The 26,060-nt window shown below is 42.5% G+C and overlaps 1 protein-coding gene across 1 annotated transcript in view; it reads left to right on the top strand.

Annotated features, from left to right (window-relative positions):
* SLC22A3 (solute carrier family 22 member 3) overlaps positions 1-24,550 on the top strand; it is a 45,797-nt gene extending 21,247 nt beyond the window's left edge. The window contains exons 4-11 of the mRNA XM_024195816.2: positions 1,864-2,032; positions 3,798-3,915; positions 15,718-15,815; positions 15,937-16,151; positions 19,963-20,071; positions 22,216-22,328; positions 24,076-24,175; positions 24,316-24,550. Of these exons, the coding sequence (XP_024051584.2) occupies positions 1,864-2,032; positions 3,798-3,915; positions 15,718-15,815; positions 15,937-16,151; positions 19,963-20,071; positions 22,216-22,328; positions 24,076-24,175; positions 24,316-24,370 (977 nt within the window). The 3' untranslated portion in view covers positions 24,371-24,550. The remainder of the gene's footprint in view (positions 1-1,863; positions 2,033-3,797; positions 3,916-15,717; positions 15,816-15,936; positions 16,152-19,962; positions 20,072-22,215; positions 22,329-24,075; positions 24,176-24,315) is intronic.
* Positions 24,551-26,060: the final 1,510 nt, after the last annotated feature.

The following is a 26,060-nucleotide window of genomic DNA, read 5'->3' as shown; positions in this document are numbered from 1 at the left end:
GTCAATGGAAAAATTCTTCCATCGATGTCTTAGGTGGCTTAACTATGCCACTTAATGGTGTTGATTTTTCCCTGAATGACGTAGTTATGCTGACCTAATTTTCTAGTATTGACCATGCCTCGGTCAGTGTGATTTATTTATCCCTTTGCTTTACCAGCAGGTACGTTTAAGGCTGATCAGTGGCCTAAGTTACTATGCCTCATATATCGATCTATAGGGAACATATACTTTATACCAAAACATTGACTTCAGTACACTTGGAGGTTGGTTCCTGTAATGTTCTGGAGATATACCCTTCAAATTATTGACATGGTACTTTGGAACAATCCAAGAAGAGGCTGCCCCCAAAGAATCTTAGATTTTACACTGAACCCAGTTTTTCATGGGACAAGATTTTGGTAGTTCAATGTACACAGATCGAGTCTCTGAGCCTTGATGTTAAGGAGCTCTCAGTCACCAGTGATACAAATTCCTCTGCATCTGCGCAGGGTCAACCTCCCCACAATCAAGTTCCAAAAAAGATCAAAAGTAATTAACTTAATTCTTAAGTACCAACTTTATAAACTCTTATAATGATAAAGAAACACAATAATAATAGCTTATTTTCTATTACATAACAGGGCTACTTCATAATCCACATATATTATTTTCAGAGTTATACATGAATAGAAACAAAAAAACAAACAAATTAAATCTAACAGGTTAGTCCCCACAAACTCACAGTGAGAAGTAACTCAGAGTTCCAAAAATTGAGGTTGGAGTTCTCTTCAGTCTCAGTTACAGTCTTTGCTCATGAACTCAAAACAGTCTGCTGAGTCAAAAGCACTGCAACAATATATTCCCATCTCTTGCTTGCAGAAATCTCCAATTGAAGCCCACAAAGACTCTTTCTCCTTCTCTGCTGAACTGTAGAATGACTCAATCAGCTAGTCACCCAATTAGCCAACCAATCAGTATTTAAGTACACCTCTACCTCGATATAACGCTGTCCTCGGGAGCCAAAAAATCTTACCACGTTATAGGTGAAACCGCGTTATATCGAACTTGCTTTGATCCACCGGAGTGCGCAGCCCCCCGCCCCCTCCCAGAGCGCTGCTTTATCGCGTTATATCTGAATTCGTGTTATATCGGGTCGCGTTATATCGAGGTAGCGGTGTCTATAAATGAAAAACCCTGTTACAATAAAAATACAAAACCAAGAAGAGCCAAATACAGATGACTCTTTCTCCAGCATCACATTTAACTAAGAAGAGCGATTGTGACCCATACTGGTTAAGACAATTTAACTAAAACAGTTTGGCTAAAAATCAAATAACATTCCAGGTATACAATTCAAATGAAAGAAGATAGTCATAGAAAGAGGAAATGGGAGGGGAAAACTAATGCTGCCAGTGCTGCCCTGTGTTGGAGAGTTCACCATAACACTAGCCTGCTGCAGAATGCTTCACAGTTAGGGAAAGCCAGACTGCTCCTGCACCTGAGCTTCTCCCAACCCATGTAGGTCATGTGTCTTTTTATAAAGCAGCAGCCCTAACTATTGGCCCTCAATAGAGTCTGAGTCCAGCTACAGGGAGCCTATTGAGCATGACCAAAAGTACAGCACCCAATTCCAGAAACTTCTGGACATGGAACGCTAACTGTGCATTGGCCTAACAGTGATCCAGACAACTAATTCCTCCCCCTTTCTCCTCTCTAATAGCGCTCTATTAGGCACATGGGTTACACATAATTTTTAGGAAAAGGGCACCTTCAGTTGTAATCCAAGGTAGAACCCCCTGCATAACCGTGAGCCAACATTGCAAATGTAATGTTTTTAATTTGAATAGGGTTTATTTCTGTTTCTGTTTTTTTCTCTCTCTTCAGTGACAGAAATAGTTGGCTCAGATCAGCGAAGGATTGTTGGAATTGTGATACAGATGTTCTTCACCCTTGGAATAATGATTCTTCCTGGGATTGCTTACCTGATTCCCACGTGGCAGGGGATTCAGCTGGCCATAACACTCCCCAATTTTCTTTTCCTGCTGTATTACTGGTAACGTTGTGTTCATTTGATCTCTGTAGATTCATGCTTTGTATTCAGATCTAGATCGGAGAATTCTTAAAAAGAGGGTTTCCCTGAACTTTCCAGAAATTACTGTTGGATGCATTTCAGATTAAGACCTGGTTACAAAATATGCAGTGAAAAAAACAACTTTGTGGCCTGATAAAATGCCTTTCTGATTAGTCAAACTATACAAGACCCATAGTCTGACATTTTCTAATAGGTTTTACAGGTCTGGAATCCACCAAAAATGTCCCTCACAATATGCCTATATTTTCATGGGTGGACTTCTCTTACCACTGGGTCCATCCTCCAAAGTTCCCTGGTTGCCTTGTAGAGGTCTCATAGGCCTGGATTCCAAATTAAACTTCTTTGGAGGATCTCATATACATGTTTTTGAAAGTTTAATTACATTTATTTGTGACTGAATACTGTCCCAGTAGTGCCAGGAAACACTTGAGGGGAACAAGAACCTCACAGAGATGTTAACTAACTTGTATGTTTGGCTTGACCACAAGCAATATTTCATTTGAATGGAGTGGGAAAGGCCCAGGGTTGAACAGGAATGGAGAGTGAACTACCTTACTTTCTCTCTTGTAGGAGTTGTCCTCCAAGTCAAGGTTGAAGTACTTCAGTTAGGGCAGTGTGGGGAAGTATGCACTACTGCTGAATCAGCTGCTCATACGCATCATTCTCTTCCCAGCTGTGTGCCTCAACCCTGACCTGAAGGGAACTACATCTCTGGGTAAAAAGGTAATTCATTCTCCATGTCATTCACTCCTTTTCTTCTCTGAGACTGTCAGCAAAGTGCCACTTAGTGCAAACCCTGGTCGCGAGTTTTAATACAACTTTGTGCTTATAGAGTTACAGTGATTTTCATCTAAAACTCTCAAAGCACTTTACAAAGGTGAGTAACTATTCTCCTTTGCAGTTGGAGAAACTGAGGCAGTAAGTGATTTGTCGAAGTTCTCACAACAAGCTAGTGACAGAGCTGGGACTAAATCCAACATCTACAATCACCCAATCCCATGCTTAACTGTCTCCTAAGAACTAGAGAGACAAGCAGTGCTTAATTTGTACCAGGGCTTGCCAGGGCTGAGCTCCAGCACCTCTAGGCTTGGCAGTTCATAGCCCTGGTACCTCTGGGCTTGCCACATCAGTTTTGAAAATAAAAAAATTGCTTGAGCCCCAAGCAATTCTCTCACCAAGAGAAGTTGTTCCAATAAAAAATATTACTTCACCCACCTGTGTCTCTAATATCCTGGGACCAACACAGCTACTACTGCAGGCCAATGCTAATAACTAGGCCAGGTCAACAACTCCTTTCACATAGGCTGTCAATCAACCATTTGATCTGAGCTAGATTAGGTCCTCCAATGTAGAGGCAAAAAATTACATGTCCTGTCACCAATTCCCTATGTCACCCAGCTTCTGGGCCTTAGGAAACTTTCAGGAAAGTTGAGCAAGATCTAACAACTATTTAAATAAAAAAGATAAAGATAAATGGCTGAATGTTGCATGTGAACTATAAACAATCTACTAGTTCTCAAGCTGTGGTCCATGGACCTTCCTGGTTGTCCATGGCATGAAGTATTTTGAGAGTCAAGCTGAAAGTTGCCTGGGGAGCTGGGTAGAATTTCTATCTTGTTGAGAGGCTGAAGAATCACTGCATTAGGTGTTAATGCAGGTGATGATTCCCATGGTTTTCTAAAGACACAATTAAGCAAAATCCTTGCCTCCCTCTGTGCTTTTACAGGGCAGTTCCTGAATCTCCACGCTGGCTACTGACACGCAAAAAAGGAGACAAGGCATTAAACATTATGCACACCATTGCCAAGCACAATGGAAAATATCTCTCTCCGCATTACTCTGAGGTACTTACCATATGTTTGCTCCACTTTTGTTTGATCTTTAACCAGTGTCCTTTCAATTCTGCTAGAATATATTCTGTTTGATTTAGAAGAATTTTACAGTACGACATCGTGAACAAATTGTCTGGCTCACTTTTTTTTTTCTCTTGAGAAGGAAGAAGTAGGTTTACTGAAAGGACACGGGTTGAAATTGGAACATTTCCAAGAAGTCATAAGAGATGGGAGTGCTGAGTGACTGAAGTCATAAGAGATGGGAGTGCTGAGTGACTGAAGTCATAAGAGATGGGAGTGCTGAGTGACTGATATAAAATTCCCACTAAACATCCCATATCTTAAAGAACTATACTAGACATCTTAAATCACTAGGAGCCATCGTCTTTCATAATGGCTTATACTCAGACAGTATTGTGCAGTGGTCTGTCTGCTGACATACCCCATGTGGAGGATGTGTCCATTAGTCTCATTGCGGAGCTGATATTTATCTCAGTCCTAAAAAATAAAGGTTGAACAAGGGAGTGGGTTCTAAGTACTTAGTGGCAGGGGGGAGGGAGGGAGCTGGTTAATAAGATTCCCTAACAAAGTTGTTTCTCATTTTGTTTTTTGGTCATATTTCTTGTAATGATGTTTTTCTTGGTCAGCCCTAATTACAGACCTTGTGCTTCAGAGCAAAGGAGTAGGAACAATGTGGCAAAGGGGCCTTAAATTACGTTGCAGAATGGAGATTGTGTCTTTCTACGTATTTGTAGAAAGCCTAGCACAAGGATACCCTGATCCTGACTTGCGTCTTTGATTGCTACTGTAGTGCTATATTATTAAACATAGTGAGCACAGCATAATAGCCCCTCCATGCCTATTCTGCTTGCTAAGGGCTGCACCAAATTTTAGAGGGCATTCCGATTGTAGGGGGAGGAGAAAGTTCTAAGGCATAGGAATGTTATTCAAGCATACTGCAGTTTTAAGTGGGCAGTATCAGCACTACTGTGCAATGACACCGCTGCTCATGCTCCTCTCCTAGTCCATCATATATGGATAGCTGCATGAAAGCTTGCGCTGCTCCTTGCAGCATGAACTTACACACTGAACCTGCACGTGGTTTGCCAGTACTCCTGGACCATCATTTGAGGGAATGAGGGTCCAGGAGACCTGGCAAATCACATGGAGGCATCAGGGTTTTTGGGAGCTGCTGCTGCTTCCTCTGGCTGGTCCACTGGGTCCCAAACCCCCCCTGCCCAAAGGGAGTATCTAACAGGAGCTCTGAATTGAAACACACAGATTTGCCCTCCTCCCAAGAGTTTCTCCACAGGAGGGAAGGGATGGCCAAAATTTAAACTAGGGGAAGCAGAATCAGTATAGACTATGAGTTCACCATTTGCAAAAGGGAGGATACTTGATGGAATCAGAATTCCCTTGTGGCCCGAGATGGAGGTGAAAGGAGTGATGTGGTTAAGTATACATTGTCATAGTGTTATGGCATTACATATGGCCATGGACTATATCTCATCGCACTGAATGGTTTCAAAAGTCTACTTTTTTTAGTTTTGGACATGTAGACAAATGGCCTACCAGCAACAGTGAGTTAAGAGATCTGTAGGCATTGTCTACAAGCTAGGCTTGGAACTTAAATGTCAGACTTCAGAACTCCACAGGTTCGCCTTAGAAGATGTGTTTTAAATCATTAGCTTCACTGGAGAAAATCCCTAGTGGACTGCAGTCTATCCACCACTGACCATATTAAGATTTTTTTAAAGGAATGATTAATTTGTTACTGGTAAATAAAAAATGTTTATGGGAAATATTCACTCAGCACAAGAAGTTTCACAATAACTCCCAAATGGGTTCGAGGACAGATTTTATCTATGATTCATGGGTTTGAAGTAACAAAACTGCCTCTCTCTCTTTTCACTGGGTAGGGAGGTTTGCTGTCAATGACTTTTTTGTGCAGCTTGAACACTAACTGTTGTGCTTTCTAACATGGTCAGGCAGCTGAGAATATCTTCCTTGTGGGTATGCTGCAGCCCTGTACCTCAGGAACCCAGAGTGACTCCAGGGATATAAAGTTTAAACTAGAATCATCTTTAAAAGTTACATAACAAGATGGTTCCAAAGACTCTAAGCATGCAGACCTGAGTTTGTCTGCATATCAGAGACTCATTACCCTGGGAGGCCTTCTGGTGATTACACATGACTAAGGCTACATTTTAGTCATGGGTATTTTTATTAAAAGTCATGGACAGGTCACGGGCAGTAAACAAAAATGCATGGCCCGTGACCAGTCCATGACTTGTACTATCTACCCCTGACTAAATCTTGGGGACGGAGCTGGCCCAGTGGTGCCGCAGGTGCTCGGAGGGGGGCGGCCCAGGTGGCACCGTGGATGCTTGGGGGCGGGCAGCCACAGGGGACGCCATGGGTGCTGGGGGCAGGGCCGCACAGAGGATTCAGGGGGCCTGGGTTAAAGCAGGGGAGCTGCGGCGCTTGTACTCACCCGGCGGTGGTCCGGGTCTTCAGTGGCATTTTGGCGGCGGGGGGCCCTTCAGTCTCTCCGCGTCTTCGGCAGCACTGAAGGACCCGCCGCCGAAATGCTGCTGAAGACCCGGAGCGACTGAAGGGCCCCCTGCCGCTGAAATGCTGCCAAAGACCTGGACCGCCGCCGGGCCGGGGCCCCTGTGGGGCCCGGGGTCTGGGGCAAATTGCCCCACTTGCCCCCCCGTCTGGGCGGCCCTGGCTGGGGGCGTGGCCCCAGGGGGTGCCAAGGGTGCTGGTGGGGGAGGGTCTGGGAAGCAGGAACATCCCTCAGCTACTAGGCGGAGGCACGGCCACGCTGCCTCCTCCCCGAACGCTGGGATGTTGCCACTTTTGAGGAGCCCCCTGAGGTAAGTGCCGCCCAGAGCCCTCACCCTCTTCCACGCCCCAACCCCCAGCCCTGAGCCCCCTCCCACACCCAAACTCCTGCTGCTGCTGGGGGAAGGGAGCGGTGGCCCGAGACTGCCTCAGCACCGGCTGGTGTGGCAGGCCCAGGGGGTGTCCGAGCTGCTCAGGCGGCCGCCCGGGCCAGCTGCACCTGCCGCTGAAGAAGTCAGGAGGTCACGGAAAGTCACGGAATCCGTGACCTCCATGACAGACTCACACATGCTAATTTGAAAGAGACTGTGCCACAATATACTACGTTGACCCTGATTTTCATAGAGCTCTTCTTCAGCTTGATGTAAGCTCGAAATCTTGTCTCTCTCACCAACAGAAGTTAGTCCAATAAAAGATATTTCCTCACCTTGGACAGAAGACTAGGCATTTATCCTTTCAAGTTATTGTTCTTCCGCCACAAAAGTGTACAGCTTTGCCCAAATCGGCATGATTTTATTTTCACTGTAATTCAACGAATTTTTTTCTTAGGGCTTGTCTATACTTATACACTGGTTCGGCGGCAGGCAATCGAACTTCTGGGTTCGATTTATCGCGTCTTGTCTGGACGCGATAAATCGTACCCAGAAGTGCTCGCCGTCGACTCCGGTAATCCTGCTCGGCGCGAGGAGTACGCGGAGTCGACGGGGGAGCCTGCCTGCCGCGTCTGGACCGCGGTAAGTTCGAACTAAGGTACGTCGACTTCAGCTACGTTATTCATGTAGCTGAAGTTGCGTACCTTAGTTTGAATTGGGGGGTTAGTGTAGACCAGGCCTTAGTCACAAGTCACACCCAGCGTCACTTACTCATGGTTGCGCCTATGATAAATATAGCCCTCATAAAAACTGCATATTCCATTGCAAAAAAAAAAAAAGGTGAGAAAAAGCATAGAAATTAATGTGTGTAAATATTCTATTACCCTTGTAATTCATACATTCAGTTAACGAAAATTTTGAAATATAAGAGTTCACCTAACATATTTCACGAACAAGCTAAACTTTGACCTGCCTGACACCCTTACAAACTATTTTAACACACACATATGTCATTAGTTATATGTTTTATAGATATTCATATATTAGCATGGATGGATATGTTGAAATATTCGTACACATTTCCTTAACTAGTCAGTTCCATGCTTTTTAGTGCATAGTTTTGTGTAATTGTCATAATGTTCTTGTTATGGAGTTTCTGTGAGCATTATATTAATCACAGGAGCAACCTTACATTAATGACATTTTTTTGTGTGGGAATAGGCAACATATTGGGCCACTCATTTACTTGGCCAACAGAATATAATTAGAGGACCGGATGGCTGTAGATAAGTGAAGCAGTATGATGGACAAGGTTTTGATTACCAGTGAAAGGCTAGGCCAGAAATTAGTTAAACCATTTCCATTATGCAGGCCAAGATGATGTCAGTCTCACCCTCAGCCCAAGCGATTGAGTGGGGTAAACTAGCCAGATTGGAATAGCATCTTCTGCAATTACAGGAGTGTAAACTGAAACAGTTAAGAGAGAAATGAAGTGGAAAGACACATGAGTGAGATAGAAGTGAGTAAAACTGTTCATGTTCTCAGATTAATCTCTCCTTTCCACACTTCAGTATTTTAAAAACCTGGACCTTAGAATATAGAGACATGTATCTTTTCCCATCAAGCTTATTAAGATCTCAGCTGACATTCTTAAGAAATAGTCACAGTCATAACCCCAGTTCACAGCTGCAACTGCTTAATCTTGATTAATATCTGAGCTGCACTTTGGATCTGTTCCTGGGACCTTTTTGATATACAACTTCTGTCATTCCTGGTGCTGTGCCCAGGAGACAGTGATGTTTCAGGAAGTGCATTAATAGGAGGTCAAGTACATTTCTCATTTTTACTCACACCAGAATTCTCTTCCAGATAATTATCTCCAGCTTTATAAAGCCATTAGTGTGTAGACAGAAAGAGAGAGAGAGAGAGAATCCACCATGACATGGATGGACTTTGGCTAAGATTAGATGCCCAGAAAATCACAGCCTTTCTTGGCACTCAGATACCATGTTGATGAATAGAGGTGACCAGAGGACACTTCTATTTCACTGCATCTTTCAAGGTTCTGAAAAGTTGGTTTTGTTCCACACTGGAACAAGACAAAAGCCTTTCGAATGTTTTCTCAAAAACATAATTGTGTTGAAAGCTGAGCTTTTGATTGAGAGAGACAGAGAATGAGTGTGCGTGAGAGAGAGAGGGGTTCGGACCCTGCTCTGCCTGATTCAGAGTGATCTGAGAATGAAAAACCTCTACTCTGAATCATGCAGTGCAGGGCTTTGAACCTGAGTGTCCCACATCTCAGACCAGAGCCTAACCATCAAGAGAGAGTCTCACTCGCTCGCTCTCTCTCTCTCTCGGCTCCCTTCCCTCAGACCCCGAAACCTTCCTGATTAAATATTCATTGAAACCAATATGTCTCTGCATAACACTTCTGCTTTGACGCTATATTTTCCGACTAGTTCTAGTAATGAGTGTGATGCGAAGACAGATGAGCATTGTTTTGTTCAGTATTTGTATGACAGCATTGTGATAATAGGGGACTGGTCATAATTTATTAAATGTTGTTTCCAGTGTAACCCCCATTCTCAGTTGTGCATAATTTCCCCCAAATTTCATTTTTCAAGCTGAAATGTTTCACGGTTGGTCTCTGCCCAAGGGTGAATGTTTTGTGAACATTTGTGCAAAATCACTTCATCCATTTTTAAGTGACACGAGAGAGGACCAAATTATTTTCCCATTATAGAAAAATATCTTGTCTTTTTAAAAAAAGATCTCTTGCATTAAAATGGCTGGGATAGATGTGGATATTATCCTCTCTGAGGAGAAATGACTTGGAGTATTCTAGTGAAAACTGATGTTGATTAGACAGAGATGTAAGCCTTGGAAAATCACACTCTGAACATGCACAGAATATTTAGCTCATGTTGTTAAGGTCCTGATGCTGCAAAGACTTACACATATTCTTAATTTATATGTTGTGACTGTAATTCAGCACTGCACTTAAAGTGTATGCTTAAATCCCACTGACTTCAATAGCTTGTTAGGGCTTATCTTCACAAGGGGGGTAAATCGACCTAAGTTATTCACAAAAAGAACAGGAGTACTTGTGGCACCTTATAGACTAACAAATTTATTAGAGCATAAGCTTTCGTGGGCTACAGCCCACTTCTTCGGATGCATATAGAATGGAACATATATTGAGGAGATATATATACACACATACAGAGAGCATGAACAGGTGGGAGTTGTCTTACCAACTCTGAGAGGCCAATTAAGTAAGTGAAAAAAAACTTTTGAAGTGATAATCAAGATAGCCCAGTACAGACAGTTTGATAAGAAGTGTGAGAATACTTACAAGGGGAGATAGATTCAATGTTTGTAATGGCTCAGCCATTCCCAGTCCTTATTCAATCCTAAATTGATTGTATCTAGTTTGCATATCAATTCCAGCTCAGCAGTCTCTCGTTGGAGTCTGTTTTTGAAGTTTTTCTGTTGTAAAATAGCCACCCGCAGGTCTGTCATTGAATGACCAGACAGGTTAAAGTGTTCTCCCACTGGTTTTTGAGTATTATGATTCCTAATGTCAGATTTGTGTCCATTAATTCTTTTGCGTAGAGACTGTCCGGTTTGGCCAATGTACATGGCAGAGGGGCATTGCTGGCACATGATGGCATATATCACATTGGTAGATGTGCAGGTGAACGAGCCCCTGATGGTATGGCTGATGTGATTAGGTCCTATGATGATGTCACTTTAATAGATATGTGGACAGAGTTGGCATCGGGCTTTGTTACAAGGATAGGTTCCTGGGTCAGTGTTTCTGTTCAGTGATGTGTGATTGCTGGTGAGTATTTGCTTTAGGTTGGGGGGTTGTCTGTAAGCGAGGACAGGTCTGTCTCCCAAGATCTGTGAGAGTGAGGGATCATCTTTCAGGATAGGTTGTAGATCTCTGATGATACGCTGGAGAGGTTTTAGTTGGGGGCTGAAGGTGACAGCTAGTGGTGTTCTGTTATTATCTTTGCTGGGCCTATCTTGTAGGAGGTGACTTCTGGGTACTCGTCTGGCTCTGTCAATCTGTTTCTTCACTTCAGCAGGTGGGTATTGTAGTTTTAAGAATGCTTGATAGAGATCTTGTAGGTGCTTGTCTCTGTCTGAGGGATTGGAGCAAATGCGGTTATATCTTAGAGCTTGGCAGTAGACAATGGATCATGTGGTGTGTCCTGGATGGAAGCTGGAGGCATGTAGGTAAGTGTAGCGATCAGTAGGTTTCCGGTATAGGGTGGTATTTATGTGACCATCGCTTATTAGCACAGTAGTGTCCAGGAAATGGACCACTTGTGTGGATTGATCTAGGCTGAGATTGATGGTGGGATGGAAATTATTGAAATCATGATGGAATTCCTCAAGGGCTTCTTTTCCATGGGTCCAGATGATGAAGATGTCATCAATGTAGCGCAAGTAGAGTAGGGGCGTTAGGGGACAAGAGCTAAGGAAGCGATGTTCTAAGTCAGCCATAAAAATGTTGGCATACTGTGGGGCCATGCGGGTACCCATAGCAGTGCCGCTGACTTGAAGGTATATATTGTCCCCAAATGTGAAATAGTTGTGGGTGAGGACAAAGTCACAAAGTTCAGCCACCAGGTTAGCTGTGACATTATCAGGGATACTGTTCCTGATAGCTTGTAGTCCATCTTTGTGTGGAATATTGGTGTAGAGGGCTTCTACGTCCATAGTGGCCAGGATGGTGTTTTCTGGAAGATCACTGATGGATTGTAGTTTCCTCAGGAAGTCAGTGGTGTCTCGAAGATAGCTGGGAGTGCTGGTAGCGAAGGGCCTGAGGAGAGAGTCCACATAACCGGACAAGCCTGATGTTAGGGTGCCAATGCCTGAGATGATGGGGCTTCCAGGATTTCCAGGTTTATGGATCTTGGGTAGCAAATAGAATACCCCTGGTCGGGGTTCTAGGCATGTGTCTGTACAGATTTGTTCCTGTGCTTTGTCAGGGAGTTTTCGAGAGACTGCTGAGCTGGAATTGATATGCAAACTAGATACAATCAACTTAGGATTGAATAAGGACGGGGAATGGCTGAGCCATTACAAACATTGAATCTATCTCTCCTTGTAAGTATTCTCACACTTCTTATCAAACTGTCTGTACTGGGCTATCTTGATTATCACTTCAAAACTTTTTTTTTTCACTTCTTTAATTGGCCTCTCAGAGTTGGTAAGACAACTCCCACCTGTTCATGCTCTCTGTATGTGTGTATATATATCTCCTCAATATATGTTCCATTCTATATGCATCTGAAGAAGTGGGCTGTAGCCCACGAAAGCTTATGCTCTAATAAATTTGTTAGCCTCTAAGGTGCCACAAGTACTCCTGTTCTTTTTGCGGATACAGACTAACACGGCTGCTACTCTGAAACTAAGTTATTCACGTAGCTGGAGTCAACGTAGCTTAGGTCGACTTACCCCATTGTTTTCAGTGCGCTGTGTCAATGGGAGACACTCTCCGGTCGACTTCCCTTACTTGTCTCGGAGAGCTGGAGTACTGGGGCCCACCGAAGAGCGCTCTGCCATTGATTTAGCGGGTCTTCATTAGCCCCGCTAAATTGATCCCTGCGACATCGATTGCAGCAGCATATATCTCCCCGTAGTGAAGACTAGGCTTGGTGCTATGCTGAATAGGCATGGGCTGCTGAATTGGAGACTATCACAGTGCATAAAGTTTGCCGGCTCAGCACCGAAGCTTGTGAAGTGCACAACTTTTACTGGAATTTTTAAAACCATTGTAGAAACAATGAGATAGGAATTGATGAAGTACATCATTTTATACAAAATCTCTTTGCTCTTCCCAGGGTTAGGATAAAACATGTATTTGGGTACTAAGGGTGAAATTCTGGCTGCACTGAAGTCAATGGGAAAACTCTCATTGATTTCAGTGAGGCCAAGATTTGACCTTAAAAGAGTTGAGGTTTTTTGCAATGATTTTAATGTTCTTTTCCCCCAGCCCATAAACCATACTCAAACATTATTTCCAACTAGTGTTAGTGGCACTTGAGACAGACAGGGCATTGTGTTAAGACTGCTTGATTTATCTTTGCATGGGAAAATGAATACCATATTTGCACAAGGTTCACATACTGGTCACTGCCAACATGTTCTTATAAACAAAATTAAGGCAGCTTTATCACCTTCATGAGTGTGAGCATAACAAATGCCAACAAACAGTGGATTCTGATCTGGAATGTAAATGAATGCCTGACAAACAAATTGTAGGATTAAAAACATGGAGCTGGCACGTAAAGAGTGGAAGCAACTTTGAGAAAACGTCTAACTGCGTTACAGAAGTAGCTGTAAAGATGGGATGAGGGTTCCTAGCAATGATGAGAGGGAATGGAAGAGAACCCAGGGCAAACTGGGGTTTCATTAACACTTCCAATGTTCTGAGACACTCTTTTTGCTAAAGGAGGTGTTAAAAGTCCACTCTAAGGCTGTTTATCTCCCTGAAAAGTTTAGGTTATATCTTATGACATGAGGAATAAATACAAAATAAAATTAATGTGTACAGCCTTGGCTGAACTAGAATCAGATCACTGGGCAATGCTGTTTGACCTAGTTTACTGTTCTCCTCACCAATCAGCATGGTCTCTGTCTCTACATTCTCTTTGGCCCCATTCTCCCTCCACAACACAAAGTAATTTCCATTGACTTCACAGCACAGATGGTAGAAAGTGGTGGGGGATCCTTCTTTCTCTTTCCACAATCACATCTTTTTTTTTTATGAGTTTCAGAGTAGCAGCCATGTTAGTCTGTATCCGCAAAAAGAACAGGAGTACTTGTGGTACCTTAGAGACTAACAAATTTATTTGAGCATAAGCTTTCATGGGGAGGGATAGCTCAGTGGTTTGAGCATTGGCCTGCTAAACCCAGGGTTGTGAGTTCAATCCTTGAAGGGGCCACTTAGGGATCTGGGGTAAAATCAGTACTTGGTCCTGCTAGTGAAGGCAGGGGGCTGGACTTGATGACCTTTCAAGGTCCCTTCCAGCTCTAGGAGATAGGATATCTCTACTTCATCAGATGCATAGACTGGAACATATAGTAAGAAGATATATATATATATATATACATACAGAGAACATGAAAAAGTGGAAGTAGCCATACCAACTGTAAGAGGCTAATTAAGAAGAGCTATTATCAGCAGGAGAAAAAAAACTTTTGTAGTGATAATCAAGATGGCCCATTTTAGACAGTTGACAAGAAACTGTGAGGATACTTAACATGGGGAAATAGATTCAATATGTGTAATGACCCAGCCACTCCCAGTCTCTATTCAAACCCAAGTTAATGGTATCTAGTTTGCATATTAATTCAAGCTTAGCAGTTTCTCATTAGAGTCTGTTTTTGAAGCTTTTCTGTTGCAAAATTGCCACCTTTAAGTCTGTTACTGAGTGACCAGAGAGGTTGAAGTGTTCTCCTACTGGTTTTTGAATGTTATGATTCCTGATGTCAGATTTGTGTCCATTTATTATTTTGCATAGAGACTGTCCGATTTGGCCAATGTACATGCCAGAGGGGCATTGCTGGCACATGATGGCATATATCACATTGGTAGATGTGCAGGTGAAGATGTAGATATCAGGGACTGAGATTTTCAAAACAACACAGGGGATTTAGCCACACCTCTTCCACTGACTATGTGGGACTAAATCCCTTGCACGTCTTTAAAAATCTCAATCAAGACTCCTGGATTCTACTCCTGATTCTGTTGCTGATTTCTTTTATTACCTTGGCTAAGGGCTTGTCTACATGAAGATCACAGCAAGCTTGGGTGTGAATCTGGCCTGCTGTGGGTCTAACTGTTCATGTGCTCCCTACTGATGCACATTAACAGTTCGTGAGAGAGCTTTGATCTAGTCCTCCTTGAACTGGGAGTAGCTCAAAGTGCATTAGCGAACTGTTAACATGCATCCGCAGAGTGCACACAGACAGTTAAACTGCAGGCTGCTAGCATGGGATAGATTCACACCCCAGTTTGCCACGGTCTAATTGTTTGTATAGACAGGCCCTAAGTCATGTGTGCTTTCTCATTCTCATTTTACCTACTTGTAAAATGGAGAAAACGATACTTTCCTCCTCGTCTTAGAGGAGGGTGGCTTAATTGATATTTCTAAATAATTTGTAGATTTTTAAGGAAAAGGCCTAAATCAGCAAAATGCTTGTGCACATTCTTAACTATAAGCACATTCTGAAGGCCCATTGAGTTCTGCTTCATTTAAATGTTTTGGGGAGGGCAGACATTAATCTTTCTCTGTTCTGGGCCTTTCCACCCTGGCCTCACTTCTTGACAGTGTCCTCCTCCCTACTTTTCCTCCTGCTGCTCAGCTGTAGGATCAAAAACAGTCTCAAGGCCATTGTTGTTTACTGTCTCCATCTCTTACTCCTCTGCAGACCCATCCCTTTGTTCTGACCATTACCCATTACAATTTCATGGGCTGGCTGTGGGGAATGAACTCACAATCGAGTGCCTTCTCTGAGTCACCCTTAAAGTTCAATTCTGCTCTGAAAAGCAGCTGTAAAAATGGCATTGCAAAGTGCCTGGTTTATTGCCTCCCAGGGACCTCTGAGTCCACTTCTCCATTTACAAGTAAAAATAAGTTTTTTTTCTCCTGAAACTCAATAGGAGCTGGAAATCAAGCTGGTTTTTTTTTTCTGGCATATATATTGTCATTACAAAAGATTAAGGAGCTGGAAATTAGCCTGCAGTTGTATTACATTTTGAGCCCTCTTCCATAGCTGCTGTACTAGCTCAGCTGTGGTGGCCTGTGTTCCTGCCTATGATCTGCTGATTCCGATGTTTGCTTTTCTTTAGATCACAGTTACAGATGAAGAGGTTAGTAATCCATCATTTCTCGATCTGGTTAGAACTCCCCATATGAGAAAATACACATTGATTCTAATGTATGCCTGGTAAGTCCCAATTTTACTGGGTTTTGAGCATCATATTTTGTCGGTATTGTGATTCTCTCAAACTTGAAATTCGATCAGCTGCTTACAATCATTTGTGTTTGTCTCAATGTTTTTTGTTTAGGTTTACAAGTGCCCTGGTTTACCAAGGGCTTGTCATGCGCCTAGGAATTATAGGAGGAAACCTCTACCTAGACTTTTTCATCTCCGGAGCTGTGGAATTGCCTGCAGCTCTCTTGATTTTACTGACCATCGATCGAATTGGCCGACGCCTTCCATTTGCCATAAGCAACATAGTGGCGGGAGTGGCATGCTTAATTACTGCATTCTTACCAGAAGGTAACTCTTTCCTTAGCTTCCCAAGATCAGTGATTTATCTCACAGACTCATAGACTTTAAGGTGAGAAGGGACCATCATGATCATCTAGTCTGACCTCCTGCACATTGCAGGCCACAGAACCTCACCCACCTACTCCTGTAATAGACCCCTAACCTCTGACTGAGTTACTGAAGTCCTAAAATCATGATTTAAAGACTTCAGGTTACAGAACATCCACTATTTACTCTGTGAAGTTCTTAGAGTAGAGAGGTGGAAGCCACACAAAGATTTCGAAGCGGTGGACGAAGATAAAAAGTGTGTTGTGATACAGTTAGCAAATGATAATGCGAACTACAGAACAAAAATATGAGGAAGGGGGAAATACACTCATTCCCTGGCTGGGAAGATATTCATCATACAAATATGGAGCTAGGAAATTGGTAGTTTGGGGAATCTTCCCATCTCCAAATAAATGAGTGTCTGAGAAAAGAAACAAACCTATTTAAATGAGATATTTCCTGCTGGTCAGTCTTAGCAGATCTGGAGTCAGATTCTCAGCTCTAGTAACAGTAACAGGCCATTCCATTGGCCTGGGCTTGCCAGAGTGCAGTGTACGCTGTCCATTCCTCGTTTCATCCATCCTATCCCTGGCATGGGGCAGGGGCCAGAAGCAGGCGGCACAGAGCCAGCTATCCTGGCTCGACACCCCCCTGGGTTTCCCTTACGCAAAGGGAATCACTGGCTGGTAATTCAAAGGGGACAGACCAGAGGTAGAGGATCTGGCTCCCCTTTTAGTAATTCTTGGTCCTGCTTCAAGGACTACCAGGGTGACTGTGGGGTGTGATTCAGCACTGCTGACGAGGGATTCTTTTCTATAAACTGATGTTTCTCCACTATGTGGTTACAGTGAACTGTGTATCCCAAGGAAAGCATTCATAAGTGCTGCACACTAAAGGCAGATAGAGAACAGAGAGCCTTACCCTGACTGTGAAGTCCCCGCTCTTTGCTTCAGAGTAGTTTAGATTGGAGCTACATAGGATGTTGAATGACCATTAGAAAGGATCACCCCTCCCTAAGGATGTCATCAGCAGAATGAAGCCAGTGTTGTGAATACTAATTAGCCTTAGCAGTGTCAGCTCCAGAAATTATATCACAAGGCAACAGTTAGCAGGCAGATATCCCAAGAGAAGAGCTGTAAAATGGAGCCTATGAAAATGGGTGGGTTTGGAAGCACAATAAAAGATCCTTCACAGAAACACATTCCTCAGTGGGTCCAGTTTTACTACAATTAGCCTTGTTTTTAAAGTTTATTCAAAAGTTACTTTAAGACAACGCCACACGTTTAAGCAGCTCAGTTATTTCAATAAATCCAGCCGCAATGGCAAGGGTCTGAGCATCAGGAGATCTGAGTTTTGTTCCTGGCTCTGCCACTGGCTTCCTTTATGACCTTGGGTAAGTCGCATCACCTGGTTTGTAAAGCAGTTTGAAATGATACTTACCCTCCTCTGCAGAACACTTTGGATGGAAAGTATGGTGTCAGTGATGGGCATTATTATGCATTAGGTATTTTTATTATTGCCTAAAAGTGAGTAGTTTGTAATGTGTCATGGTAATCTACAGGGCAATCATGCAACCAGACATCCCAGTACCATGGTTCCAGTCATTACAATCCTTCTGTTAAAGCAACTGAACAGTCATTCAATTTAATAGGAAAAAATATTTTCTTTAAATTTGTCCTATGAAAGCAGCTGTCCCAGTTATCATCCTCCCATTTAAACGGCTTCAACTCTGTTAACGAATTTGATCCAGGATGTCAAGTATCAGAGGGGTAGCCATGTTAGTCTGGATCTGTAAAAAGTGACAAAGAGTCCTGTGGCACCTCATAGACTAACAGACTTATTGGAGCATAAGTTTTCGTGGGTGAATACCCACTTCATCAGATGCATGTAGTGGAAGCTTATGCTCCCATACGTCTGTTAGTCTATAAGGTGCCACAGGACTCTTTGTCGCTTTTTATTGATCCAGGATGAAATTTTGCACCATTTCTGTCCTCAAATGTCACCTTTGTGTGTGTCTGATTTCTCTGAATTTGCTACCAGGAGAAAGTCACTATTTTCACAAGCACATGCACACATGCTCACACACACAAACAGATTTTGGGGATTAAATACGTTTTTCCACCTGCAAAAAAATTTGTTTTTCCAAAAAATTCAAGACAAAAAGAAAATAGGTGCATTTCTCTTTTTCATGAAATAGTGTTATTATTAGTCTTTAATGGAAAAGATCCTATACCCTTAAATGGGGATGAAATCTACAGAGACCTCTGAACATTTGATAGGGTTTTCTAGAAATTACTCTAAAATCTTATCAGATTTCAAAGACAATGATATCCCTTCTAGAGTTTTTTGAGCCATCCTATAGAATTCCATAGCAGGCATTTAATTTTCTGTTATAAAATCTATAGGATGGTGAAAAAAACTAGAAAAATTGTCATTTTTTATTAAATTCTAGAGCACTTTTCTATGAGGCCAAGAGACATTTTTTCCCAGATCTACTTGGAAGTCAGTCTGACTCAGCTTGAATTATAATTTGATTTAGAAAAATGTTGCAGGGGGAAAATGTCACACCTGGATAACGACCAGCAGCCTGCCTGAAGCAAAGGATTGCACAATCTGGGTATGATCATGGGAGCTTGGCAACAACATTTACCACTCATTATCCCACACCTGGCATTATGCAACACATCTTCATTGAGTCAGTGGGTTGGAATTGATTTCTGAGTCTTCAAACTGGCCTGGGTGACACAACAAAGCACGAGTAGCCAAAACTTGAACACCCATAGATGCCAGCACACATTGATATCTGTCAGCAATGCCCTTTTGGTTCTACTCTTCCTTGAACCTGATCCAGAGTCCCTCTGATGTAACTCTTCCTGACAGGGCTTGGAGGGTAGTTCTGAGAAAGATATAGGCACCGGAAAACAGGAATTGGCAGACTGGATCAGACCCAATGTCCATCTAGTCCATTAGCCTGTCTCTGACTGACCAACACCAGATGCCTTAGGGGAAAGTGTCAAAACTCCGTGGTAGGCAGATTGGGGTTATCTGCCTCCACCTCAGGTCTCATCCAGCTCCCTGTTAGAGATGGCTTAAACCCAATATCCCTTCCAAATCTGTTGTTAGCATTAACGGTGATTAACAATCATAACTCTGGATAGTCTTATTGGCCATGGAAATGTCCAGACTCTTTGTGAATCTCGGCGTCAGTGACTTCCTGTTGCAATGTCTTCCCCAGTCTAATTATGTGTTGTGTGACAAGTATTTCCCTTGATCAGTTTTCAGTTACATCCAGAACAGCCAGAAATTGCTCACTAAAGCCTAGGTTCTCGTGTTCTGAGCACACCCACCAGAGTGGGCTCTGCTGGCAAGGTAGACAGGGGAACACCTCGCTTGAGAATCCTCCTGGGGCTGTGGCATGAAAGAGGGCTCCATTGCCTGTGAGGCGGCATCAGGATTTAGGCAGCTTTGCGCATGCCCACCCAGCAGAAATTTAGGCACCTCCAGGTGTAGGCACAGGCTGAGCGGTGGCTTCATGAAAGTCAGTGGTGCCTAAATGTTGGATTAGGTGCCTAAATCCCTTTGTGAATCTAGCCCTGATGTTTGCTTCTGCTCACTTACACTGATATAAATCAGTAGTAACGCCAGTGAACTCAGCTGAGTTACACCAGTGTGAAACCCATGTAAGGGAGTGTGGAATGAGCCCCATGATTTCCAGCTGACATGGTAAAACACATTTCATCAACCTTGCTTTTTGAATTTACCTTGTTAACAGATATCCCGTGGTTGAAAACCTCAGTAGCCACTCTGGGAAGACTGGGAATCACCATGGCTTTTGAAATTGTGTATCTTGTGAACAGTGAATTGTATCCTACAACATTAAGGTAACTGCAGTTGTTTCATGCACAGCTGAAATCCACATTAAACTGAAGGAAGTTGCCTTCGGTAGCATTAAACACATTTGCATAGTAAATGGCATTATAGTGTAACCGTGCCAGTGTTCAAGCTTAATTTGGCAGTACCTCTATGAAAGACATTCTTCTTATGCATTTTAAGTGCAAAACTGAAGTCCACCTTAAATAGGGAGGTGTGACTGGTGTCACCATAATTTAAGACGTTCTATTTAATTTGAAAATGCAGTGTTATAGTGTCCCATGGGAGACAAATTACAGAGGAGGCAACTTAATCAAAGACCTGTAAAGGAAACACATTCTTCTGAGAACTGTATTTTCTATCCAACAAGCCAAAACCTGTATAGCAATGCAGCTAACCCTGTCTAAATTGATACCTATTAAAGAAATAAACAAGCTAATTGTGATAGGATTTACCTCTAGAATGCCCCCTTTTGAGAGAGTGGGCAGGGGTACCTCCCTTTGTTCCTAGTACCTTCCTTCAGCTACAGGGGTGGTTACCGAGTCAGTGTCTTTCTAGCTACAAGTAGCAGGGGATTAGTTCAGTACTCCCCCAACAGGGAGTCCAAACAAAAAGGGCAAAGGATAACAGTCCTTCAACCCCCAAAGCAGTCCAGGTCCACCTGGCATGCTTTGCAAGGCAAATAGGTCAGTATTCTTTGAGTTAGGGCTGGATTTCTCTAACCACTTTGCAGTCCAAGGGGCCCAGGCTGAGCATTCTGGGCTGAAAGAAAGGAAAATAATGTAGAGGTTCCTCTACTTATCCAGAGGAGCTAGGCAACAGAGGATCTTCAGCAGCCTTTCTAATCAGCATTCACTATTCTGCGGATTTAAGGGGTTGGCACTCTAGCTCTGGATTTGCCTTTACTCTCTTAAGGAACCGCCCTTTTTCAGAGGCAGCATGCTCCAGGTAGGACTTGATTGTACCCAAAGGGGCTTGTTAACCCCTCCTGGCTGGGATGGGCACTTGCCCCACCACCATAATCAAATAAACTTTGAGTGTCCCTAAAGATAAAATGTAGTAGAAAATGTACCCAATAAGAAAATAGACCTGTTCAACTAACCTATTATCTGTGCATCAAACCAATTATATATAAAACATTCCTACTGTCAAGACACTTGATTTACTGAGTAACTAGATAACCTGGTAATTGTTACCCTTAGTCTTCCATTCCTCAGCTTCTTTTTGTCGGTTTCTGACTCTCACTTGTGTCGTGTTGAAATTAGATTGGAAGATCTTTGGTATATTGCAACAGTCTTAATAACTTTTAAAGATAAAATAAGAAAGTGAATGGCTATGCAATATATCTGGATTTTAGTAAAGCATTTAATACAGTGTTTCACAAACTCTTTCAACATTAAATTTAACTTGGCTTGGGTCTGAGCATTTTAAAGATGGGAAAACAGGCACAGAGAACTTAAAGGAAGTTGCTCCAGGTTATCCAGGAAGACTGTGACAAAACTGATTATAGAATCCCAATCAACCAAGAGTATGTCTACATTGCAAATGGAGGTGTGACTGTAGCATGTGTAGATACGCCTAAGCTAGCTTTAACATAGTTAGCACAAGTAGCAATAGTGGTGAAGCCATGGCAGCTTAGGCTTCAGCATGGGCTGTACAAGCCCACCAGGGACCCTGGGTACTCACTTGGGCAGCTACCCACACTAAAGTCCATGCTGTAGCTAAAGCAAAAGGATCGTGCCAATAGTACTTCATCTTAGAAACTGGTTAGTTTAAAGGTCTGAATGCAGGAAGGCTTTTTATGCAGTGATTTAGGATTAGTGTTCCACAGAGGTACAGCTTCTGAAATCCCATTAGGGAAGATCACTGGGTAATTCGCAATCTGATGTGCCAGTGGCAGAATCTGGCCCTTAACGTTGTTGGAATTCTTTTAAAATTTCCCACCAGTTCCTGCTATGTTCAATATATTATTTTTCAGTAACCCTCTGTTTTCTCATGAGTTCACTGATTAGACTCGTTGCACTGGTTTGCTTATGTAAGTGTGTGTTGTATGCCCTGATTATGAGATAACTTTGGGCCTAACACATGCATCTCCTAGGTTACATTGTCTTAACCCCTCTAAAATGAATGATATCTTTTTTTTTTTTTTTTGCAGAAACTTTGGTGTTTCCCTGTGTTCGAGTTTGTGTGACCTAGGAGGTATCATAGCCCCATTTCTTCTCTTCCGATTAGCAGCCATCTGGATGGAGCTACCTCTAATCATCTTTAGTAAGAAATCATTTAAAATGCAACCTTGGATAGCTATTTCTTTTGCAAACGGACTGTTCAGTGCATAAGAAACATACTTTACTTACAGTACTGCAGGCTGGGAAAGTGCTGCTTTATTCAGCTCCATAACAAACACAGTGGGGAAAACACCCACTAAATAAACAGGAAATAAGGGAAGGGTGGAAGCATGGCTCCCATACACAATACTGTGATAATCCAGTTAATCCCTTGATGACCACTTTATTACAATTTGTTTTTAATCTGCTTCCTAACACAGCTTCTTTTCTTGGGAAGAGTTTTATTGCATGACCTATCTTCCCCCCAATCCATCATCTCCATCCTCATTGGCCAGCACAGATGACCTAAGTGCAAAGGGGAGCTGTGCTGCATCCTTTCAATGATGGTGGTTACATCAGCTTGCGCACCCACACACATGGATCTCCAGGAGGCATTCTGGCTGAGTCCCACTGCATTTGTATCCCTCCTAAGTTCTAAGCCCTGATTCCCACGGGGAAGACCCCTCAAAAGCCATTAAAAATTTGTTTACCTATCAAAACAGAGCCCTTGCAGCAATGGGTTTCTAACATTTTCTGGATAGTTTTCATATGTGACTACCTTTCATCAGACCAAATAAACAAAGGACCATATTCTCTGCTGTTGGAAGTTAGTATAGTTCTATCGAAGTCAACAGAGCAGATCTGGCCAAAAGGAGATAACCTGGGTTATCTCCCACTTAAGGTCCTGCTTTGCGGGAACATGGGAATTGCCATACTGGTTCAGAACAGTGGTCCGTGTAGTCCAGTATCCTGTTACCAACAGGGGTCAGTACCAGGTGCTTCAAAGTTAGGTGTAAGAAACCCTACAGCCGGATAATCTGGTCACATGGAATTTTCCTGCTGACTTCCAGGTTGGTTTACTCCCTAGGGCATGAGGATTTATAACCCTTCCAAAAAAAAACCTTGTTTAATTTGTTAGCGTATATTGTTCTAACTCTGGATATTCTTGTTATTCATATATATATATATATATATAAATCTTTTTTTCCCCCATGAGCTCTTGGCCTCAGTGGTGTCTTGTGACAATGAGTTCCACAGGCTAATTGTGTGAGCAAAGTATTTCCTTTTGGTAGGAAATCCTGAGTCTGAAGACTAAATCATGTTTTTCTGAAGAGAAACATGATGAGGAAAGAGTAGAAGGGACAGAACATAGAAAAAGAAAGAGAAGTGGATAGAGAGGATTTGAAATACAAAGTAAAAAAGAGAGAAGAAATTTTTTTTTTCAAATTAATATTGCTCCAACCGTAGCAGTATCCAGATGTTCCAGTTTACACCTTTGTATTCAAAATTTCTGCTGCACTCTGAAGACCTGATCCTCAACAACATTGTGTAACTGGGTGTAAAATTATCATCTGTATTTTCATCAGGCCCAGGAGCCCCAGTCATTGACCAGGACCCCACTGTGCTAGGTGCTGTACAAACACAAGACAAAAAAACAGTCCCTGCCCCCAAAGACTTTACAATCAGCATGGTAACGTTTCACATCTACTTTCCCAAAATGTAAATGACCAGATGAGAAGCAAGGCAGGGGAGAAACGGGCCTTCAGCTTTTCCTTAGTGGTTTGGGAGCAACTTCAGGTCTTTCTACCCTTTTCTTATTTTGTGCCACAAAACTGTCCTGAGAATGAGAAAAATGGCAAACCAATTTTCGTTCTTGTTTTTTTTTTCTTTTTCTTCAATGCCTGTCATAGGTATACTTGCAGTTATTTGTGGGATCTTAGTGCTGTTTTTACCTGAGACAAAGGGAATTTCCTTACCAGAGACAGTGGAGGATGTGGAACAGCTTTCCAGGTACTGTCTTTCCTTCAATATTACATTGATGTGATTTTCTGAGCAAGGGGCAGGGAATTGTACATTTTTACTGAAAATAAATTGGACAGTGCTACAGCTTAGAAATATAACTCTTTTCTTTTCTCCCTCTGTTACTTCAGTCTCCAAAGTAAAAGTGGCAGGAAAAAGAAGCATCAAGATACCTCCTATATATGATCTTTCACTAAAAGCACTGAGCAAAACATCCCTGTTCTCACACCAGGAATTTGGTTTCCTCCTGATAACTGCTTTAAAGTCCTCTGGATTGAGCTGTGTCACAAAAGACACCTCCAAGTACTTCTTTTAGGAATGAAGATGTTCTAAATAAGCGTTGTATTTTTATATAGCTACAGAATAAATACATATTTTCTGAGTCCATTGTTTCCAGGAAGGGAGCGTTGTGTGGTTCTTGTTAGAGAATACCCACTTAAATCAGCTGCTTTGCCTGGCCCAGTAAGCTCTTACTTATTTGTATATGTTTGGGTCATTTGTTCATCCTTGATATTACAATAATTTGGGGAAATTGTGGTTTAAAATTGTGATGGTTTGGGGTGGGGGAAGCAGAATTAGAGTAGTTTTGTGCCCCACCGCACGATAAAGCCTCTGAAAAATCAGAAAAGCAAATGAGGAATTGCTTAGGGAACCAGGGAACTGATGACATTGAGGCTGGAGAGAGTGGGAGCCTCATTTCTAATGTGTAGGTGTCAACAGGATATTCTTAATGTTTGGGACGGATTGCAGAGTTGGTGAAGGGACTATAGGATAGAGTTTCTAAATTTAGCAGGCACCACATTGTGGTTGAACAATTAATGCTCCAAACTGACCATCTCAAAAGCCTGGCATGGAGGAGCAATTATTTGTAAGATGGGGTTTCAAGAAACCATAGGGGGAAATAACCAATATACAAGGTGCTTCCTTCATTACTGCAACTTGGTGAGCTATATACAGTACATCAACACTTCCTAACTCTTCCCAGCCCATTCCACCCAACTGCCATGTCTGCTTAAGGAAAATAGGAACCATGCTAGTAATAAAATACATGCATGCTTGGAATAGGCAACAGAAGGAGAGACCATGGGACGCAGAAGACCAGCAGAACTACTTTTCAATAAGAATTTCTCCTGACACGTAGTCAAATGACAATAAGACATTTGGCAAAACTCCCTACAGACTAAAAGGAATGGAGCCAAATGTGCACCTCTGTTAAACTATCTGGTTAGATGCTTTGTAATGCCAAATTAGAACACATTGTATTTTGATGCTGTCCCTGAGAGACAATTGTTCTTATGCTACTAAGAGATGCCAGGATTACCTGATCAAATAGACATTCTCCTAAATGGATAATGGACTTATTTTAACCTTTCTTGTTTATTTAATGTTTTTCTCTAGTCTTAAAGTACCTCGATATAAGAGCTCCCTGAGTTCTGCAGTGGTGTCTGTGGTTTGCAGAGGAATCCGTGGGTAATTTTAATTACATTGGTTATAAGCAGAATTGCTTGACGTTTTCTGTGGCAGAGGGAAGTTTGTGTTGTATTGGTCAACTGCCTGCAGTAGCACTTTGTTATCGCTTGATGTGTGATTGAGAACTTAAGGCATGAGAACTTATTTTTCAGGCCTTTCTAATTGCACAACTCTACCCCGATATAACACGAATTCGGATATAATGCGGTAACGCAGCGCTCCGGGGGGAGCGGGGCTGTGCACTCCGGTGGAGCAAAGCAAGTTCAATATAACGCGGTTTCACCTATAACACAGTAAGATTTTTTGGCTCCCGAGGACAGCGTTCTATCGGGGTAGAGGTGTCCTTTGCTCAGAGTGGCATTCTGTATTGTCCAGAATAAAATGTAGACCATGTATGTCAGTATTT

This window comes from Terrapene carolina, unplaced genomic scaffold (genome assembly GCF_002925995.2).
Source record: "Terrapene carolina triunguis isolate 2854851 unplaced genomic scaffold, T_m_triunguis-2.0 Scaffold85, whole genome shotgun sequence".
Taxonomy (NCBI): domain Eukaryota; kingdom Metazoa; phylum Chordata; order Testudines; family Emydidae; genus Terrapene; species Terrapene triunguis.
The sequence above is the reverse complement of the archived record's forward strand: the minus strand, read 5'-3'. Positions and strand labels throughout refer to the sequence as shown.